Source organism: Lemur catta, chromosome 3 (assembly GCF_020740605.2).
Source record: "Lemur catta isolate mLemCat1 chromosome 3, mLemCat1.pri, whole genome shotgun sequence".
In the NCBI taxonomy this organism is placed as follows: domain Eukaryota; kingdom Metazoa; phylum Chordata; class Mammalia; order Primates; family Lemuridae; genus Lemur; species Lemur catta.
Genome location: NC_059130.1, coordinates 84,150,666 through 84,172,883, shown reverse-complemented (window position 1 = coordinate 84,172,883; position 22,218 = coordinate 84,150,666). Strand labels below are relative to the sequence as shown.

Below are 22,218 nucleotides of genomic sequence, written 5' to 3'. Positions count from 1 at the left end.
ACCACAGAAACGCTGTAGCTGAAGATGAGGGGGGGAACCCCACAGTAAGCATGAAATTTATATAAGTATTTTAAAGAGTTCAGAAGTCATGTAGAGGAAAGAGGAAATAGCCACGTCAGGGTCTAGCGATAAGTCAGCCAAAGGGGGAAACCCAAGAAGTACTGTAGCTCTTGTCTGATTGAAAAACAAGCAAAAATGCTAAAAGGAAGTGCAAGTTCATCAGTCAGGGCAGACTATTTCTGAAGAAATAGGCAAACTTTCTGAAGAAAATCTAATGCATACCAACTCAATGTATTCAGTCCTGTGATTAAGCTTAGTGGGGAAAAAATCGCAAAATCATGAGACTGGGGATTAAAAAAGAAAGAAAAGGAAGAGAGAGAAGGAAAGAAGGAGGAAGAAAGGAAGGGAACTAACTTTGGTTTATACTTCTATGTTCTAAGTTCCATGCCAGGTCCCTTCCCTGACATTATTCCATGAATGAAAGAAAAGGACGAAAGAGGATGGAGAGGAGGGAAAGGAGGAAGAGGAAGGGAGGAAGGAAGAAGGGAAGGGAAGGGAAGAAAAGGCAGAAGAAAGAGTGGAAGGAGGGAAGAACCCTGTGAGATGGGTATTACCTTCTTTTTAAACATGAGAAAACTAAGGCCAAGAGGTGAAATGCTTTGCACAGGCCACCCGGTTAATAAGCAGCAGAAATGAGATTTGAAGCCAGCTATGTCCGATGCCAAAGCTCATGCTCCTTTCAGCATATCCTAATCACCAGGGCAGAGTCTGGTTTATCCCCCAAATGATGGCATAATGGTAAGGTACAATCTGAAGAGTTGTGGCCAGAATGTCACAGGAATGGGAACGTAAGGGCACACAGGGACAAGAGCCCTGCCAGGCACCCACTGAATCGTACCACCCCCATGATTATCCACACAAAATTAACTTCTCCCTTTGCTATTTACTGACTGAGTTAGCCCTGGGGAAGTCACTGGATTTCTCTGGGCTCCCAGTTGTCCTATCTGTAAAATGGGTCTATAATATCTTCATCATTTGAGGAAGGAGACTGGATTAGCTAAACTCTTGAGATTCCTTCCAGCTTTAAGCTTTAGATTCTACTCACATCACAGAATTTCAGACCTGGAAAGGACTATAGAAATAAGTGTTTCTCAAGCTTGAGAAATGGCTAGACCATTGTGGCAGAGATTTCTATTTGCCTCCCTTATCTTTCCTCTTCTTTTGCATAGTGATAGAATTTTTAATTGGTTACAAGACTGTCTAGCTATAGAGATTTTGTGGCCTCCTTTGCAGTTAGGTGTGGCCATATGACCAAATTATGGGTAGCTGGATGTGGAAAGAAGTGATGTGTGCAACTTCTGTCCCTAAAAGGAAATGGTGGGCTCTCCTCTTTCCTCCTTCCTGCTGGATGGAATGCAGACTTGATGGCAGGAGCTGCAACTGCAATCTTAGACACAAGACAGAAGCCATGTGTTGAGGACTACAGAGCAATGTGATAGCAAGAGCAGGAGTCTCAGTGATTATGGAGCTTCATTCTAGCTGTGCCACCTACCTGGACTTCACATTTGAGAGAGAAATAAATTCCTAGTTGCTCATGTCATTGTTTCCTAACAAAATACATCCCTTTAAAAAAAAAAATCACAGATTCCCCAGTATGAGAAACGCACCACATGGAAAGTTAAATGCTAACACTCCAGATGTTTTCATGGTGCTGCCACAGTCATAAGTACAAATTCAAATGGAGCCACTGAAACCTCTCTATAGATGGAAATCGAGCATGGAGGTGCATCATCTAGATAATCCAGACTGTTTATAATGAATGGGAAGAGGGTTGGATAATCATTTCAATGTAAATACAAAATTGTATAAATTATTACAGAACTTTTAAATCGCCCTCATCCCTACCCTGAGGCTGGGGGCCCTTGGAGCCCAGTCAGAAGTAAAATGATCCAATCCAATAGTTTCAAATACATTCCTCAATGACTCCAGGGCAATATCTGGTAGTGGTAGAAGTTCAGAGAGGAGGAGGCAGGACAAGGTGGAGGTGGAAGCAGCAGAAGCCCCAGTCCCCACCCTTGTCACACTGCACTGCTGCTTTCATCTCGTTTAGATGCTGGGGTTGCACAGAAGCATTCAAGGGTCTCTGTTGTTCAAGTTGAATAGTCTAACCTCTGGTTAAAAGAGGAAGGAGCTAGCATCCAGAAAAGGGAAGTGGCTTGCCCAAAGTCATGCAGTGAGGGGAAGGGCAAGCTCCCCATGCCTGGGAACCAGCCTCTTTCACCTGAATCAGACCTAGTCACCAGGCCATACCTGGCTTCTAACCTGGGAATAACCTGCAAGTCCTCCTGGAGTCCCTCAGCCCATTTTTACCCCATAAACAGAGCTGCTCTTCTGTTTGTGATTTTTAGATGACTCTTGTCTCCATTTGTATTTCATCCAGAAGAAGAAGTGCCTTTACCACAGCAGGTACCACCCCCTGAGGCTGAGCTGGTAAATTCCTAAACAGGCCCCAGGAAGTCAGATGCCACCCAGCCTTCTCAGCTGACTCCAACAGTTCCTGTGGCATCATGACCAAAGGTCTCTTCTTCCCAGGAGGGGTCAGGTAGGTGCCTGGTGTCAAGAATGGGCCCCCAATTTCTGGGCACTAGTGTTGGTCACTGAGATTAAGGTTACAAGGGATTACTCATGGGAATGGCCCAGATGTTCCCAGTTCTCAAAGGGCTTTTACACACATTATATCATGTGGGGGCTTGTGCAGTGTCAGAGGGAAGATGGGACATAAATTAATATGTCCTCTGACAGGTTAACATGATTCTCACTGGAATCAGGGGATTTCATCTATTTCATTCACTACTATTTCCCTAGTGTTTACAACACTCAACTCAGAATGATGTTCAATAAATGCTTATTTAATGAATGAGTAATAAACGGCTCCTACCAATCTTCCTAACTCCTGTGTCTTCAATTCTCCCATATACCACGCACTCTAGCTGCTGGTCACATTGCACCACATTTGTGGCCAAGTGTGGGAAGCTCCTTTCCGAGCCAGCCAAGCCTACAGTTGTTGCGCTTGCTCTTTCCTCAGCCTGAAATGGACTCCTCCACCTTTGCCTTCTATTGGACTTTTATGTCTCCATCTTAACATTCCAGTCTGCAGACTGTTCACCAGTCAAGAGTGACCAGCCGAGGGGACAACTTGAGGTTGAAAAAAATCTCTACTTGTGCTCTGCTTGCCAAGCGGGGTGTCCTGGCAGGGAGCTGCAGTCACCCAGAAAAACGGGTACCTTTTTCAAATTTTCACAATGGCTCCGTAAGAGCTAACTGGTCCTGTTGACATAAGTTCCTCCAGGCAGCCTTTGTTCATAGCCAGAGGAGTGGAGGGTCAACTCACAATCTCTGGGCTTGTGTACCCCCCCTTCCCCCCGCCCGGGGAAGCTGTGAGTTCTTGCACAGCAGGGGCAGTCTTGTTTGAAATTGTCTGAACATCAGTACCATGCCAGGCCCACAGCAGGGGTTCAAGAAATGTTTACTGAATGCCAAAGTGAATGAATGAATGATGACTGAGGCCTAGAGAGGTGAATGGACTTTCCCCTAGTCACATAGCCGGCAAGTGGCAGAGCCGGCTTGAGCCCCTACACCTCCTGAAAGCTAGTCCAGAGCTTCCTTCCACAGGGGAAGCCATCCTTCCAAATATTCCTTCTGGAAGTCAAGTCCTCAGAGACACCTTCGTTAGTGGTGAGGACAAGCCAGATGAACTTAATTAATTTTGAGCACGCTTATGCATCTTATCCACCGGGTCACTGAGAGTTACTGGCATATAGCAATATTTAAGGAGACTCATTTTTCCACCCCCAATTCATATTTCTGCCTGCTCGTCACTCTTCACCCAGATTTAAGACGTGCTAACTAAGTTCCAGCAGGCCCCGTGCCTCCAATAGCAGGCTATCCTGACCTGGCTTTGTCCCTTAAGTTCTTAGCCCGCAAATCTAAACAAAATCTGCTTTACCAAGTAGCTTCTCTAAAGAGCCCGGGAGCCAAAAGCAACACACATTTTGGTCTTTTGGGATAATGTGATCCGGATCCCCCAGTGACATGCTGCACAGGAGAAGCGAGGAGTGTAGAAAATCACCCCGCTGGCAGCAGGGAGACCCCAGTTCCGATCCCTGCCCTGCCACACACACAGGGAGGCATTTAGGCAGGTGATTCTCACTGGAGAAGCAAGGAAGACTTGGCCATACAACCGGACCAGGACTAGAGCTACTTCACCGGCAGAGGTCAATGCTCCCAAGGCAGAGCTACCTGTGGAAGATTTGAAAGCCTGTCAAGAGAAGGAGAATTTTGATTGGCTGCACTAGATAGAAGTAGGAGAGCCCTGCACGGTCTCCAGTGCCAGCTCCACCATTTTCTCTGTGACCTTGGGCAGTCATTGGACATCTCTGAGACTCAGTTTCCTCATCTAAATAAAGAAATAAAAATTTCTATGGTGCAAGGGTTTTCGGTCACTCCCTTGCTTCGTGGTCTTAAACCGCCAACTGCCCTCTCTGGGCCTCCCTTCTTGCCTTCTCGACTTACCAGCACTGTAGCAGCACAGGAAGGAACACGGGCTCTGGGGTCTGCTTTGCAGCATGACCTTGGGTAAGTTACTTTGCTTTGTCTATTTTCTCCTTTATTTTCTCCTTTATAAAATAGTGTCTACCTCATGGAGTTGTTACAAGGACTAAAAGAGACAAAAGTATATAAACTACTTGGCCCATTGTTAAGTGCTAAACAAATGTGAACTGTCTTACATTATGACTACAAAGTTATTAATACCACATTAAAGGGTAGAGCACCTGGGTTCTAGTCCCAGTGTTGTCACTCTCTTGTGATCTTAAATAATTACTTCCTCTTTGGGTCTCCATTTATGTCTTCAGTAAAATTAAGGGTGGGAATTCCCTAATGGCCTTCCAGTTCTGACATTCTGTGGGCACCAGAATCTCTGCCCCTTTGAACCTGTCACTCCCTGGGCCTGAAGTGCCCATCGATGTTTGTGGAACAGTGTAACTTCCTCTGGGAATATTTCCCTGAATCACACAAAAACAAACAAAAAACACTATTGTCTTCTACTGTTTTGAGCATTTACCTGGATATAGCACTTAGCATTAGTTTCTCTAGTTCTCTCCCGGCCCACCAAGCTGGGTACCTCTGGAGGGCATGGCCTGGGTGGAGTAGCAGAAAGTGCCTGGGCTTTGAAGGCACATCTGGGCCCCAAAGGAACACTGTCCTCTAGTCTCTGCATGATGTTGGCTAAGTCACTTCAACTTTCTAAGTCTCCATTGCCTTCTTTAAAAAATGGAGACAATAATATCTACATCTTGGGGTAGGTGAGGATGAAGTGCCGAACATCCAGGTGCTGGGAGAGGACACTTAGATGCAGCGACACGAAAGAGCTGGAAGTTGCCTTTCCCTTCAGAAATGTTCCCAGGGTGTGGCAGAAAGGTAACTCGAAATAAAGTGTTAGTGGACTGCGTGCTGTTGGGTGTGCAGCTTGGAAACTCCAAAGCTCCACCCGCCAGGCCTCCCCCAGAGATAAACCACCATCGCCACAAAGAGTTAATGTCCAACACCCTCCTGCCCCGATTCCTTTCAAAACCCGTCTGAGCCAGGGGCCACGGCCAATCCCCGGGGCCCTCCGGCCCCGCTGTCCCACGGGGAGGTCTGCGCCCCGCGCTCCCCCAGGCTGCTCGCGCTCTCCCTAGAAAGAATTTAAAAAGCCAAACAAAACCCTTTGCCGTGATCTCACCCCAGACAAACGCACGGCTCCCAGACAAATGTGCTGCTACAAAAGCGGCCAGCATTTGCATTCTAAAACGTCCCGGCCTGGAATAAAAACCAGAGAATCCAGTCAAAGCGCCCGCGGAACAATGAGCCCCTCCCCGCAGCCGCCCCCCACCTCCCACCTCCCGGCCCGCCGGAGGCCCCGCCCGAGGCGAAGGGGGCGACAGCAGGAGCCCCTGCCGCGAGCAAAAGCCGGCGCGCCCACCCCGGGGGTCTCGTCCCTCCCCGGCTCCCGCGGACAGGCCCCGCCCGTGCGCACGAGCTTCCAATCAGCTCTGCCTCCTCCTCCAGCGGCGGGGACAGCTGGCGGGCGACGGGGACAGAGCCCCGCTGAAAAGCCAGTGCCGAGGGAACGCACCAACGGGCCTCAACCACAGCCGCTGATTTCCTCCAAAAACCGCCCGTGAAAACCACGGTGGAGGCTGCTAAAGAGGGAAGAGGAAACTTGGAGTCAGAAAGGGATCTTGGGTATATATATATATATATATGTATATGTGTGTAATGTGTATGTGTGCCTATATGCATATATGTAATGTATATACATTACATACACACACATATGCGTGTGTCTCTGTGTGTGTGTGTATACACGTATATCTCGGCTGATATTTACAAAAGAAAAATCATTACTCCAACCGCAACATTTGTCAGCCGGCAGGGACTCAGTAATTCATCCATCTCCCGCCTTTTCACTACCCCTCATCCATCTCCGCGCCGTCCCTTCTCTGTTTCCCCAGCGTAAAGTCCATGCTCCACCATTGTTTGAATTATTCGGACTCCACTCCCTTGCCACTCGCACACCACAGTGGACGCACCTGCCAGACCCTAAGCTGGTTAAATCCACCTCTGCGGTCCTCCTTCACCTGCACCTGCCCAGCAGAATGTGGCGGAGAAGCACGCAGCCTTGCTGACTGGTCCCAGAAAATTCTTGACACCAACCCCAAGTGGGTACTTAATGTTGCCTGACGGTGCTACTACATTTCCCGAGTGGATTCTCTCCCACTCTTCTAGGCAAATATTGTACACCTTCTCTCTCCTCAGCTCCCAACACCTCTCCATCACTCTTACTCACAACTGCTAATCTTGCCCCTATTTTATCGAGGGAATAGGCCAGAACTTCCCCAAGCCTTCCCCATCCACCCACCCAATCTAATCCTGGTTTGCCCTGTGCTAGCCCTGTCTTCCTTCAGGCTTATCACTATGCATGGGGTGGCTGTCTTGCCCTGTCGGAGGCAGAAACTCTACTTGGGCATCATGCCCACACCCTTCACAGCAACCCTCCCAGAACCTCTTCTCTCCTGCACCATCACTTTTCCCCTCTCTGGGTCGTTCTCCTAGGCACACAAACATTGTATCATTTATACAATCTTTAAAAACAAAAGCAAACAAAATCCCTTCTGGCTCCATATCTTCCTCCCATTTCTCTACTCACGTTTACAGAAATCAAGAAAAATGTCTGTGCCAATGGTCTTCAAACTCCTTTGGTTCACCTACCTGTAGAGGAAGAGAATTTTGCAAATATTATGTACTCTAACACACATTTTTAAGTGGCATCTAAAACTGTTCATTATAAATTTACTTACAAGATCTAGGTGCAGCTAAATCACCAACCACACACTCTGAATTTTATCATCATTATTATTTTTAAATGTGGGAAAATACATGTAACATAAAACCATCTTAACCATTTTGAAGTGTACAGTGAGTAGCATTAAATATATTCACATTGTTGTGCAGCCAATCTCCAGAATTTTTTCATCCTGCAAAACTGAAACTCTAATCCCATTAAACAATAACTTTCCATTTTCTCTTCTTCCCTGTCCTTGAAACCACCACTCTACTTTCTGTTTCTATGAATTTAGCAACTCTAGGTACCTCGTATAAGTGAAATCATAGAGTATGTGTCTTTTTGTGACTGGCTTATGTCACTTAACCTAATGTCTTTAAGTTCATCCATGGAGCAGTATGTGTCAGGATTTCTATCCTTTTTAAGGCTGAATAATATCCCATTTTATGTATATGCCAATTCCAAATTTTATTTCATACTGAGATGAAGTTTTTGTTTATTCAACAAATATTTATTGAGCACCTGCCATCTTTGTGGATATACATCTCTGGATGTACCATGTGAACCAGAAAGATACCAAGCTCACAGTCCAACATAGATTTAAAAGGATATCCACTCTCTTGTCTCATCTTTTCATCCATCAATCAAGGGTCTGGGTCAGAATATCATGTTGGCACCTCAATCCCAGTATTCCAGTTTGGAGCCCTGAGACTCCCAGCTCCACCCTCTGTGCATACAACACATCTTCAGATCTTTCCCTGTACCGACTCAAACCTCTGCCTCACCTTTATTTACTCCCTCTTAATAGCTGCATATATATCTGTCTTTCATGAGATTGTAAACCTGTTTGCAAATAAGGAACAACTGTAGTTGAGTTCTGTATTGCCAGTGCTTTAACAAGGTGCTTGGCACATAGAAATGCTCAATAGTTGATTTTTAATGTTTATTCCTAAAGCTGGCCTTATTCATTTGTTTCAAATTATTCAAATAGTTCAAAATTCAAATTCAAAATAATTCAAAAAATTACCGTTTGCCTACTATGTGCCAGGCCCAGTTCTAAGAGATGGGGCCATACAAAAACCAAGACTAGCTTGATATATACTCTCGTGGCACGTTCTGGTTGGGTTTTAGGGAAACGACAATAAGTAAAAACAATAAGAGAAATATCAGACAATGACTAGAATAAGGTGCTACAGTCTCAAGGGCTAGCTTTATACCACTTTATATTTGAAGATCAGGGAAATCCTCTTTGCAGAAGTATTGGTTAAGCAGCTATCTGAATTTCAAAAAGGATCCAAGGAGGGTCACAGTGAAGAGCATTTTAGGAAGAAGGAACAGAGAGTACCGAGGACCTGAAGCAGGAAAGTTATATATTGAAGCAGGTTAAAGTCATATTATTTATTTTTTAAAGATGTACAACCAAGTCTAGAAAGCATACAGTGATTTGCCCACCTTTCACAGAAGGGGTAGCTAGTCTGGGAGCTGTATATAATCAGAAAGTAGTTATTGGATTTAAGGGATTTACAGGCATTTATCAAAGTAGTTCAATCCTCTGAGCTATAGAAAAGAAATAGACTGGGACAGGCCCGGTGGCTCATGCCTGTAAACCTAGCACTCTGGAGGCCGAGGTGGGAGGATCACTTGAGGTCAACAGTTCAAGACCAGCCTGAGCAAGAGCAAGACCCGGTCTCCACTAAAAAATAGTAAATATTAGCTGGGTGTGGTGGTGCCCGCTTGTAGTCCCAGCTACTTGGGAGGCTGAAGCAGGAGGATGGAGCTCAGGAGTTTGAGGTTGCTGTGAGCTAGGCTGATGCCATGGTACTCTAGCCCAGGCGACAGAGCAAGACTCTGTCTGTCTCAAAAAAAAAAAGAGAAGAAGAGGAAGAAGAGGAAGAAAGAAGAAGAAAGAAGAAGAAAGAAGAAGAAAGAAGAAGAAGAAGAAGAAGAGAAAAGAAAAGAAAAAAAGAGGAAGAAGAAGAAGAAGAAAAGAGAAATAGCCTGACTGAACTTGATCCAAACTAAGCCCACTCCTCTCATTCTATACTCCCCCACTGGGCCATCTGTCTCATCCCCTTCTTGTGGCTTTTTCTACCTACCATCTCCAGGTTGACTCCTAAAAGCCAATCTCTAGCCCAGATGGCTACTGCAAACTAGAAGTTCTAACTCCCAACTAGAATGCAAGTCTATTCTATTTTATACATTGCTATGTGTTTAAAACCAAAGCGTTGTCTGGTGGTCTGGCACATTAGCTGCTCAGTAAATATTTTTGAATGAATGAATCAATGAACTGCGGACCTATTTATTCAACTATTTACTGGACTTGTCCACCTTACTGTCCCATAAACCCTTCAAATTTAACACATGCAAAATAGAACTCCAGATCTCTACCACTCCCTCCTCCAAACCGCCTTTCTCCTGTTTTCCTTTCCTCTGAAATCAGTCCACACTCCACTCAATTGCCCAAGTCAGAAACGTGGACATTGTGTTTGATTTCTTCTCTTTGTTTTCACCTGTACCCAACAGGTGATGAAGTCTTCTCAGTTCTAATTCTTTATATTTCTAGAATCTATAACTGCTTCTCTATACCTTTTGGGTGTGCTTCGGCTAAAAATCTCATCACTTCTCCCCTGGACTATCACACCAGTCATCTAACTGTCTCATTTCTTTCTGTCTCTCCTATGTAAACCTCTTTTTTTTTTTTTTTTTGACATTTTCTTCTTCTTCTTTTTTTTTTTTTTTTTTTGAGACAGGATCTCACTTTGTTGCTGGGACTAGAGTGCAGTGTTGGCATCATAGCTCGCTGCAAACTGCAACTTCAAACCCCTGGACTCAAGCAGTTCTCCTGCCTCAGCCTCACAAGTAGCTGGGACTACAGGAGTGGGCCACGACACCTGGCTAATTTTTCTATTTTTAATAGAGACAGGGTCTCGCTCTCACTCAGGCTGGTCTCGAACTCCTGAGCTCAAGCAATCCTCCTGCCTTGGCCTCCCAGGGTGCTAGGATTCCAGGTGTGAGCCACTGCTCGGGGCCTGCAAACATCTTTTTGATGTATTCTGTACAATGCCTACCAAAATGATCATTTTAAAAATATTTTTTAAATTGTAAAAGCTGCATATTCATTGTAAACATATGAAAAATACAGAAAAACTTGAAAAAGAAAACAGAAATTACCAATAATTCTACCATGCAGAAGTAACTACAGTTTTGTTTTGGGTTTTTTTTTTTGTTTTTTTTTTACAGTTTCTCCCAATAGTTTGGCTGTGCAAATACAGATTTCTTTTGCTTTCCTTCTCTCTTTTAAACCAAAACAAAATTCTTTTCTGGCTGAAATTACTATGAATGCTTTCCTATACCCTTAAATATTGTTGAAAACATTCAAACACTTTAAAATATTATATCAATTGAATGTATTATAATTTGTTTAATCATTTCTAATTATTTAACATTTAGATTGTTTCTAATTTCATTATTATAAAACAGGCTTAAATTCTTGCATATAATTTTTGTCTTCATCTCTGATTATTCTCTTACAAAATTCCTAGAAGTAAAATTATTAGATCAAATTATAGAAGGTTCTTGATAGTTTTGCCAAGTTGCCTCGAAGTAACTTTTTAAAAATGCAAATCTAATCATGTTAGTCTCTTTTTTAAAATGTCTAAAGATAGATTTCAGAAGCTAGTTCAAACTCCTTGGGTATGTGTACTGCATGAGTTGGCATCTACTTACTTTCACTTCAGCTTCTACCACTTCTGCACATGAGCCTCAAACTACCTAACGTCTTATGAAATGTGTCAGACCTTTGGACATGATTGAGTGCTTTGCCCGGAACACTATGTTTCCTTTTCTTTATCTAGCCAACTTCTTGTTGCTTCAAATTTCGCATTAAGCATTATCTATGTAAAATATATAATAAAATATCTTCCATTTAAATGCTTGCAGTGAGTCAATCTCTATGCTAAAAAATCATTTCATTTAATCATCACAGCCATTCTGCATAGGTATGTTGTGTCCAATGCCCAACTGAAGACATGGATGCTCCATTAGTGAGTGGCTTATGTATGTAGTTAAGTGGTAGAACGGAGATTTAAAGCCAAATTTATCTAACTCTATGCCCACGTTGTTTATCAGTGCGATATACTTCCTCTGATCTTCCTGTCATTTTGATTTTTCTTCTCTGGATTTTGCATATCATCCCAGGCTTACCTTTGTCTTTCTGTTTGTCCATATGTTAATCTCCCACATTAGACTGTAAATTTCTTGAGGGCAGGAACTACGTCTAATTCGCAATGTAGGACTCATTGAATATTCATTGAGTGAATGATGAATGAATAAACAAACACTCGTTGCACTCATAACTCTGACCTCGGTTTTCCTTAATTTCCTTTGCTGTCACTGATGACGACTTCATGAGCTTGTCTCCTTGGGGGATCACTACTCATTTCCTCTATGTCTCGATTCATGCTGGGGTCTTCCAGCCGAGCAGGGGTGACATCATGGTCATGGAACTCCTCTGCCAGTAAAGGTGGGCCCCAGATGGCATCCCATGAATCAAGCAGAGAGAACGCCAGTAGAAAGTTTCTGTTTGCCCACATGTGCCAGAGAATAAGAGGAAAGGAAATACAGAAATAGAAGGCAGAGGCTTAATGGGATAGAAAGAGGCCCATGTGTGCAGCAGGAATTGGCCTTAAAGGATTAAAGAGAAAATGAAAAGTGAAAACTTGGCACATAAGCTTCAGTTGGATTTGAAGAGATCAAGTCTATAGGAGCCATTGTTCACGAGGCTGTTTCATTGGTGTCAAAACTCATTCCACCCCTCCTCCCAACACCTTGAACCCAAAAGCAGTGTGGTGTTTATTAGGTACAATGAATTCCAGCCTCCATTACAGGCACCTTCCATAGCAAGAGTTTCTCACCAAGAGCTGCTTGGACCACATATTCCATGGTTTGGCCACTAAAGTGGCAATTATCCTTTATTTCTCTTCTCCACTCTCACCACAAACATTGCAGCATCTCCACAAATGCCACCTAATGTTTTGCATCACTCACTCAGGAGAAGCAGAGTGAACATACACATACACACATATACTTAGATATACACACACAAAAACTTGCATGCATATCCAATCGTATACTTGCAGATCCGTATATATTTGCACATGTAATTATACACACACACATACACACACACACACTTTCACATATACAATAAAGGAGGGACTCTTCAGTCATCTATTCAGTCAAAAGATGTTTCTTGAGTACCTACCCTGTGCTGGCCTTTGGGCTCCTTCCTAAGGAATCGACAGAGGATAAGACATTGTCAATGTCTTCACTCATTCAATATTCTTTTTGTGCAGTTCATTCACATCATATGTAGAGGAGTTTGTTCATTTTCATTGCTAAATAGCATTCCTTGTGTGAATATTTAACTCTACTATTTAGTTGGCCACTCAGTTGTTGATGGGGTTTGGGTTTGTTCCAGTTTTGGATAGCACTGCCATGAGCATTCCTATACAAGTTTTCTGCTGAGCATACATACTTTCTTCTGTTGGGTAGGTATTTTAGAGTGGAATTTCTGGAGGATAAGGTATGTATGTTATTGACTTTAGTAGATACTGGCAAAGTTCTCTAACGTGCATCTAGCAATTTATATCCCCACCAGCAGTGAATTAGAGTTCCAGTTGTTTCACATCTGTACCAACATTTGGTGCTGTTGGGAGTTTCTTTTTTTTTTTTTTAATTTAGACAAGAATGTCATAGGTATGCAGTGATATTTCATTGTGATTTTAATTTTCATTTCCCCATGACTAAAAAGTCAAGCATGCTTTTATTAATATATGTTTATCTCCCACTTGTATATTCTTTGTTATAAGGTTGTAAAAATAGATTATATCCATTTTCTTACTATTTATACACCATTGTGGAATCAAAAGAAAACTACCAAGGCCCACCTGATACTAACATTTATCTCTGATCATTCATTCATTCATTCACTGTCTTCTTCTAGGAGGCCGTCTGGAGAATCCAAATGTGATTGTGTGCACTTAAGTGATTTAAAAACTGTAAAGGGTTCTTAAAGGTATATTTATCACCACTGGAAGGGTTCCTGCAAAAAAACTGGCATTTGTTTTCAGGGTTGGATGTTCTATAAGGGATGCTTACACAAGGCATAAAGAAGGTCCACCATGGAGAATAGCATAGTCTTTCTGACTCCATTCCATTTATACTATCACAGAACTTCATAAAGATGCCTCCTCCCATATCACACCAGCACTAAGTATTTATTTACTCATCTGTCTCTTCTCCTAGACCTACATTTGGCAGAGCTCTTTCCATGCATTTTGTTGAGGCAGAGGAGTGATGTAAACAGTCTTCGGCCCTAGGTGGATCTCAGGGAAGCTTCTCATGGGTTCTGCTGAAAACTTTCCCAGTTTCCTTTATTCTTCATTCAGAATGCTCATCTCAGTTCATAACTACACACTTGCAATTGGATTGTTCGTATTCCCCTCTAGACTATAAGCTCCTTGAAGCTGGGATCCCATTTTACCCACTATGCTGCCTCAACTGTTTACCAGTTTCTGGTACACAGGAAGTAATTAATAAATATTAATGAACAAGTAACTGAAATAGTTTGGGTCTGAATCCCAGATCTATCCCTTATTAAATGTGTGAATGAAAACAAGATTCTTAACTGAGCCTCAGTGTCCCACTCAGTAAAATGGGACTAATCATATCTACTTTGTTTCTTTTTGTATTGTTTTATTGATATATCACGGTTGTACATATTTTGGGGGTACATGTGATATTTTGATACATGTAAACAATGTGTGATGATCAAGTCAGGGTAATGGGAATAGCCATCACCTCAAACATTTTTTTGTGTTGGGAACATTACAATTTTTCTCTTCTAGCTATTTTGAAATATATAGTAAATTATTAATTATAATTTCCCTACTGTACTGTCGAATACTAGACCTTTTTCCTTCTATCTAACTGTACTTTTTGTACCCAATAACCAACTTCTCTTCATTTCCCCCCAAGTCATATCTACTTTAACAGTTGTTTTTGAGAATATAAATGAAGCAAACTTGTGAAAGTACCCAAGCCAGTGATTTGCACATAAATGGCCTTTAGGAAAGATTTTGGAATAAGATAATGAATATATGAATTCATTCTAACTGGCAGAAATCTTATGCAGATTTAGAGCTGGCAAAGCTTTCTTCTTCTTCTTTTATTCTACCTCAGAAAAAATAGAAGGCGTCACTAATTTCGAAAGAGAGGGACAAAGTTTTTTAAACTTCTCGTATCCCAGCGGCCTGTTTAATTGGGTGGTTACCAACAGTCATGTGACCTTTTGACCTGGATGCTGATTAATTGGTTCAATTACCAGGAACCATTCAGTGCGAGGCAGCAAGGTAGAACCTGGCATAGAAGGTAAGACTTGCTTTTGCCCTTGAAAATCTTACTGTCTTGATACAGACCTTTACACACGTAATTTTGGTACATGAAGCTAAGAGGTTACTGATGTCTGCACAGCATGCACTGAGCCAAGCCCTGCAGGGACGCGGCTGGCGGGGAGAGCACACCTGAACAGAATCTGCAAGTTCCTGGAGCAGAGCGGGAATATTTCTCAAACTTTATTGTGCCTATTAGTCACCTAGGGCTCTTGCTCAAAGGGATTCTGATTCTGTAGGTGTGGGTGTGGGTGGGGGGGCTTCCAGGTCTGTATTTCTCCCAAGCTCCCCAGGGATACAGATGTTGTTAGTCTGTGGACCACACTGTGAGAAGCAAGGGGCAAGGCAGACAGAATGCCATGAGCAAAGAGGTGCGGAAGCAGGTCTCATAGTCTCTGTTGAGTAACAACCCAGGGCTCAGGGAAGTTAAGGAACTTGTCGAAAGGCCATGATGTAGCCAGTAAGGGGCAGAGCCAAGACTGCGACCTGGGTCTGACTTCCAAAGTCCACGTCACGCTGCTCATCACAAGGGCACGGATATTGTGGGGTGCAGCTCCATCTTTCCCTTATGTCCCCTTGAAATGGGATTATTTCTTCCTGAGAATAGTTTAGTCTGTCAGGTGCTTTTGGAAAAGTTTAATGGGAAGACCAGGGAGGAGCATCAGGAGACTTGGGTTCTGGTCCCTCCTGTTCCTCCACTCCGTGTGCCTTTCCTCCCTCACCCCCACCAGCAAGCCTTATTCTGTCCCTCTGGACCTCTGTTCCTTAGACTTGATGTGAAAACTTGCACTCTGGCTTCACGGGTCTCCCTGGCTAGCCCGGGGCCCAAAGGTGCATCACCACTTAACAGAAAAATGCTGAGAAACTGCAGAATTAGTCCAGGGGCCTGAGGGAGCTGCTTTGACTAGCAGCAAAGGACAGGTTGGCCTTAATGGCAAGAAAAGAAGGCATGAGCCACTTGGGTTTATTTCCAGGCCTTGAAACCAAATGGAGCTTACCCAGCTGGGTTTTAAAATTGCTTGGGAGTGATGATTCCTTTTTTCCTTTCACTTTCTCCCTTTTTGAATAGAAATGTCTTTAACTGTTATTCTATGCCTGTCCCATCACTGAATTTTGGGAGCAGATAATTTATTTCTTGAGTTTTACAGGTTCACAGGTGAAGAACAGTACCTCAGGGTGGATTAAACCCAGAGCCTCATCCTTACCTAATTTGGATGGTTTAGTTTAGATGATGAAATTTCAGATGTTTGAGTTGTTAGGGTTTAGATAAAATTTTGGATTTTGAGTTGATGCTGTCATGTGTTGGGACTTTAGAATAGGATGAATTTATTTTGTATGAGGTACAGATGTGAATCTTTGGGGGCCAGAGGGTAAACTATGGTAGTCAGAATAGTGCCCAAAAATGTCCAGGTCCTCATCCCTTAATTCTGTGAATGGACGATACACGGCAAAGGGAGATTAAGATAGCAGATGGAGCTAAGTTTGCTAATCATCTGACCTTCATATAGGTGGATTATCCAGATTACCTGAGTGGGCCTGTGTACATCACCAGGGCCTTAAATGTGGAAGGCGCACAGAAGAGGAGAACCAAAGACATGGCAGGGAGGACTTGGCCCAAGGTCGCTGGCGGCTTTGAAGATGGAGGAAGAGGGCCTCGAGCCTGGAATGTGGTTGGCCTCTAGACACTGGAAAAGGCAAGGAGACAGTCTCTCCCCTAGAGGTGCCAAAATTGCCTAATAATACATATGTTGTTTTATGCCATTAAGTTTGTGGCCATTTGTTACTGCAGCCATGGCAAACTAATGTAACACCTGTCCTACAATTTACTGTTATAGGATCTTAGACAAGTCATTTAATCTTTGAATTCCTTAGTACTCCTTATTTCTCCAAACATGAACTGTTGTGAAGCTCCAAAGGAACAAACAGACAGAAATTCCTGCACCCAGGTGCTCGATAATTGTGAATTTACAGCTTCCAGGTTGGAGCAACACAAGGAAGGCAAACAGCAGCCAAACGTTCTCAACTGTTCTCAGCGGTCCTCCCTTTGATGTGGGCTGTGCACAGGCCTCCCTCAGTAAGCTCCCAGCACACCTTATCTAGACCACTGGCTCCTTATCTGCCTTTGGGTGACCCATAGCTCCCTCCTCCCAGATAGGAAACCCCCTTTAGAATACAAAAGCTCTTTAGAAGAGCCTGATGAGAGTAGAGCCAGAGCCTCAACCTGCAAACAGGCTTCCAGAGATGAAACAGCAGCATAGACATCGGTATCTACACTATGACCCCCACATTTCCCACTGCAAGACCCAGGAGACGGTGCCCTGAGACCAGGCCAGCCCACTTAAAGAGACCAGCCCCGTGGTTCCCCCCCCACACACCTGAGACAAACATCTCCCAAACACACCACACTTCCAATGCCTTAATTAGTTGTGTTACAAGCTTTTATTTAAAAAGCACATTTAATACAAGTATAGTTTTGCAGATACAAGTTTTTCACTTTGTATGCTACAAAAGTCTTTGAATATTATTCTCTTTACAAAATGGAACCTTACAAAAATACTGACAATTTAATGTTTTTATACAGTTTTCTCTAGTTGCAGTTATTTCTTTCATTACAAAATAATGTCTACCACAGAACTACATTTTAGTTGATATTTAAAAAAAAATGAACTCAATGCTTTTTTAAGCAGCTAATGTAAATAACACAGGTCGAAACACAGTTTATAATCATAGTGGATATAGCTAAAATTGTTTCAGAAATAATATTTTACATAGTTAACTTTTAATGTTTTATACATTATTTATATAATATTTATATATAAAAATCATAGCTTGCTATAAGTTGAAATGAGAGGACGGATTCTGTAGTAAGGATGTGCATGTGGTTGATCCATATGGTTACATGTAGCCCTTTGAAAGGTTGGCATCCAAGAGCTAAAAGCATTTCTTCCTTCCTCCCTTCCTCAAAGGTTCAGTAGAAGGGATTCCTATTTACCACCTACAGGGGGACCTTGCTTGAAAGACACTTACGGTTAGAGGATGAGAAAAACTCTCTACAGAGATTGAACCCATGTGTTCTGCCCAGCAGAACCTACCAAGAACTGCCCTAGGGGTCAACCCCAAGACAATAGTGCTTTACACAGCTTAGCAAGAGCAACTCCCACAAACACCCTCAGCTCTGTTATCTTGAAGGGCAGCCTCTCAAGCCTGAGACCGCTACTACTCTTGGCCCCTTCTGACTTGGGAGCAGCCAAAAGGTTGGTTCCTTTTTCATTCTGCCCCCTTCGCTCCCCCATCTGTTGCACAGAAGGCTGCTTTCCATCAGCCAGTGGCAGACCGTGCGCCTCTGCTCATCCTCGGACCCTCACAGGAAATCCCGGTAGGCACCCAGCAAGGATGTCAAGGGAGAAAGCAGTAACCGAAGTCTAACCATCTCTACGAGCGTGCAAGTGCCTGGTGATTGATGTACACATGGCAGCATCCCGCGATCGGCGTTTCAACATCACAGGATGATGCGTCCAGAGAAGACAAATGAGGGCGTGGGCCCTCGATTGCTCCTGAAATTGTGCTATTTGTGAAGTTCACTCATCCACAAAGAGTCTCCTAATCACTAAAGTGAGGGACTGTGGCTGTTGGCCTGTGGGCTGGGGAAGTGAGGAGGCCTTAGCACCGGGCATCTGGATTTGGGATCTGATCACGTGACTAAGCAACCTTCCTCTTTCCTTATATTTAAAAAAACAAAACAAAACTTCCTGAACCGAAGTCACAGTAGAGGATAGAATGAGATGGACAGAGGGACGCAGGACGGGCGCTCCTCCACGGCTGTTTTCTCAACTCAGTGCTATTTCTGGCATCGTGTGCTACAATGTGAATTTGCACTTTTCTCACAGGCCTGGGATTCCTCAGGTCACAAGAGGTGACCAGCAGCCTCTACTCAGATCATTTTAGTGTTTGTTCCTGAACAAGCCTGTGTTCACTAGAACATGAACACTTAAACTAATTGCACATCCAGGACTCCGGCACTTGGTGTTAGTTTGCTGTTGTTTCCGTATAGGTGAACACTACCTATTTTGGAAGGCCACAAAGTAAAACTTATTTTTTTTCCTTTAAAAAAAAAAAAATCAGTCGGGCAAAAGTTTTTCCCTACATTCTACTGTCTGATGAGATTGGAAAGCAGCAAGAACTTGCTGTCAGCAGTCATTGTACTAAAACAGCTCAGGTGCTGGGCGGCACCTACACCATGTTGTGGTGATTGTTCCTGTCAATAATGTCCACAGGCGAAAGGATCTCCTTTCTGATAGTAGGAGGAGGCAGGGAGAGTGTCGTCTTAGTCTTGAAGAGGTCGGACACGAAGAAAACCTAGAAGCACAAAATCAGAGATCCATGTCAGTAAGTGCCATCGGGGTCTAAGTACAGGCAGGGGCAAAGGGAAGGTCCCAGGAGCACAGACGTAGGAAAAGGGGCCCCGCATCATAGATCTTTGAATAGGGAAGGACTGTCGTGATCACATAGTCTGACTCCTAGTGTACAGATAGGGACACCGAGGCCTAGAAAGGGCAGTGACGGGCCCCAGGCTGCACAACCATGGTAGGCGTAGAACCCAGTTCTAGGGACTCTCAGTCCAGTGCCCTGTATCTGCCACCGTACTTCCTTACTTCTCAGGGCGAATAAACAGCAGTGAAAGATAAGTTCCTAAGCAGAGGAAGTAAGTCATAATTAGTCACAGTCATTAATTCACTCTACTTTCCCTTTCTTCACAAAGGAATCCTGGGTGTAACCAGAAAACATCAGCCAATGTGAATTCTTCTCAGCAGGGGCTGGAGTAAGGAAACAGCGCTGATCACTTTTTCCTGAAAACCCAGTGGTATCAACCATTTGATGGGGGTCAAGGAGCCAGAGTCTCGTTACTGAGGCGGTCAGCAACTGACCCAGAGAAAAGGTCGATGGAAAACCTCCTATCGCTCATTCCCAGCGTCCTTCCTCCTGCCAGGCATGTGACCTCACTGAGTCTTTCTTAGAATCATGGAGAAACATTTATTGAACACCCACTTGCAAGGGTGTGAGGGTGGCTCAGGCATAGTTCCTGTCTCAACGAGCTTGTGATGAAAGATTCAAGAACTTGATGAGCTACTGGAGTAAAAAAAATTTATGCTTTATATTCGATGGCAAAATAAACACGCAGACATCCACCGGAGCTATTTAGCAACAGGAGCTTGTATTAAAGAACCATAAGCGGCACCTATCAGTCATGTAATTTAATAGGAACCACATGGCTGGGTTTTGAAACAGGGACTACAACACTTTCAAAGTTCTTACATCCAAAGCTTTCCAAATTGAAAAGTCTTTGTCCTGCAGAGGGTAATGTGCTCGCTAATAAAGATGGAGCTATGACTTCATTCTGGCTACATTATAGGCAAGAAAAGACTTCACCAAACTAAGGCTTTAGAATCCAGGGCCTGGCCACAGTAGGGACTTGAATTATTTGTTAAACCAGTTTCCGCGATGTCCCTTCTATAGTAACACAGGAATCAACAACGTGCCACAAAATCACAGCAAGAAACTAACTGGTGATGCTGGTTACCCAGGGAGGGGAACCGGATGGCTGGAAAACAAAGGTGAAACAGAGACTTACTGGTCACTGTCAAACCTGTTGTACCTTTGGAATTTTGTACCCATTACTTATATTGAAACATTTAATTATTATTATTTTTTTGTTTAAAAAAAGGTAAAGAAAAGAAAGCTAGGCTGTTTCTATGCTACCACATGAAAATGAAAGATTAGTCAAGCAATGTAACATTTTAATACATTTGCAGCCTCAGTGCTATTGAATGTACATTTTGCAAAGGAAAAAATTAAGGCTTCTCCTTTTCTTTTCTAAGAAGGTTTGAACAGTGATAACTGTGGTATAGAAAGGTTTGTCTCCTAGTCAGAATCAAACTTGAAAATCAGGAAAGAAAAGACCTGTATACAACCTCCAGGATGCTGTAGGCGCCCCTGCTAGAAAATCCTTTACAAGTGGTCTGGAAAAAGATTTTCAGCCGCCCCCAGTGTAAGGCAATGCTAACAGACATGATTAAAGTTCAATGGGAAGATAATTAGACTTTGCAACTCCTCTCTACTCCAACCTGACCCTTCTTCTACCCTATCTCCCCCACCCCCGAGTGGCTGTACTTCCTACTGCACAAAAATGATACCATCATCTGATGGGTACTTCGACATCCCCATCTCTACCTCAAAGTTATCCTCCCTTCTTTTCTCCCTCACTTTGTCTCGGAAGAAGAGGTTTTGATCCATCCCTCCATCACTGGCTTGCAACTCTACTTACTCCAGCTTAGTAGCAAGATTCATGAAATAAGAGCTCGTACAGCCCTAATTTCTTAGAGATCTTTCTCCCAGACTCCATCCCATCTGCCAAGGGCAAATATACTAAGGTACAGCGCCCCCCTCCCCAGTCAACCACCTTCAAGAGCTTGAATAACCTACCACCTCAATCTACTTGCTTATTTCCCAACTTAATTTTCTGGGCTCCTGACCACTGCATGTTAACTGTAAGATGGGAATAATGAACTTGAGAAGACCTAAACCTTTCTTTGTCTGGCACAAAGCCCAGTAAAAGGTGTTCCTTTCTCTAATGCTATGGACACCAAAGTAATCACTGGGGCTGGAGTAGGTCATGCTCTCTCATGTCTCCAAAACTTTGCTTATTGGCCTTTTCTCCTAGAGAGGAGGCTTCCTGAGGATGGAGCCCTGGCCCTAATCAACCTGTATCACCCATAGCACCTAGTGTTGGGCCCTGCACAAACTAGGAGCTAAATACATTTTTGTTGTTAAATTTCTAAAATTCTCTCTACTTGCTGGGAAGCAAGCACTCTGGCCTTGGATCTCGTTGACATACAACTCCTATCGACTTCAGGAGGAACCACATACTCACACATCATGCACACAGCCAAGTGGCAAGATGAAAAGTTGATTCGGGTCCCGCAGAATCCCACTTTAAGCTGCATTTCGCTTTCAGCATGGCTTAAGGTTACACAAACACTTTTGGGGGATCATGAAACATAATCCTGTCAAGACTCAAACAGGGCTCAGTCTTTTTAATGTTTGAATAGCAGAACACAGAAAGAACTAGTAAAAGTAAAAACTTCTAGGCTTGGAGCAGTTCCATTTCCTATAGAAGATGATCTCCACCCAGAAAGAAAACCCAGAGGCCCAGGCTGGGAAGGATCTATATAAATTAAGTTGCTGTGTTAGGTCTATGGAATAAACCCACTCCCAGCCCACAGCTCTATGCCACAGATCTTCTCTGCTATGTGAAAAAACACATTATACAATAAATACAGTTTCAGCAATCAAGAAAACTATATCATAAGCACCAAGAAGAGTTCT

At 43.4% G+C, this 22,218-nt stretch overlaps 1 protein-coding gene and 1 long non-coding RNA gene across 2 annotated transcripts in view; one reads left to right on the top strand and one right to left on the bottom strand.

Annotated features, from left to right (window-relative positions):
* The first annotated feature begins 14,784 nt into the window (after positions 1-14,784).
* LOC123635601 lies at positions 14,785-19,894 on the top strand. The gene is made up of 3 exons (XR_006734175.1): positions 14,785-14,815; positions 16,344-16,555; positions 19,595-19,894. It is a non-coding gene; the product is annotated as an uncharacterized LOC123635601 (long non-coding RNA).
* The window catches only part of PLPP3 (phospholipid phosphatase 3), a 79,068-nt gene continuing 74,105 nt past the window's right edge, over positions 17,256-22,218 (bottom strand). Inside the window, exon 6 of the mRNA XM_045547927.1 lies at positions 17,256-19,191. Within this exon, the coding sequence (XP_045403883.1) occupies positions 19,066-19,191 (126 nt within the window). The 3' untranslated portion in view covers positions 17,256-19,065. The remainder of the gene's footprint in view (positions 19,192-22,218) is intronic.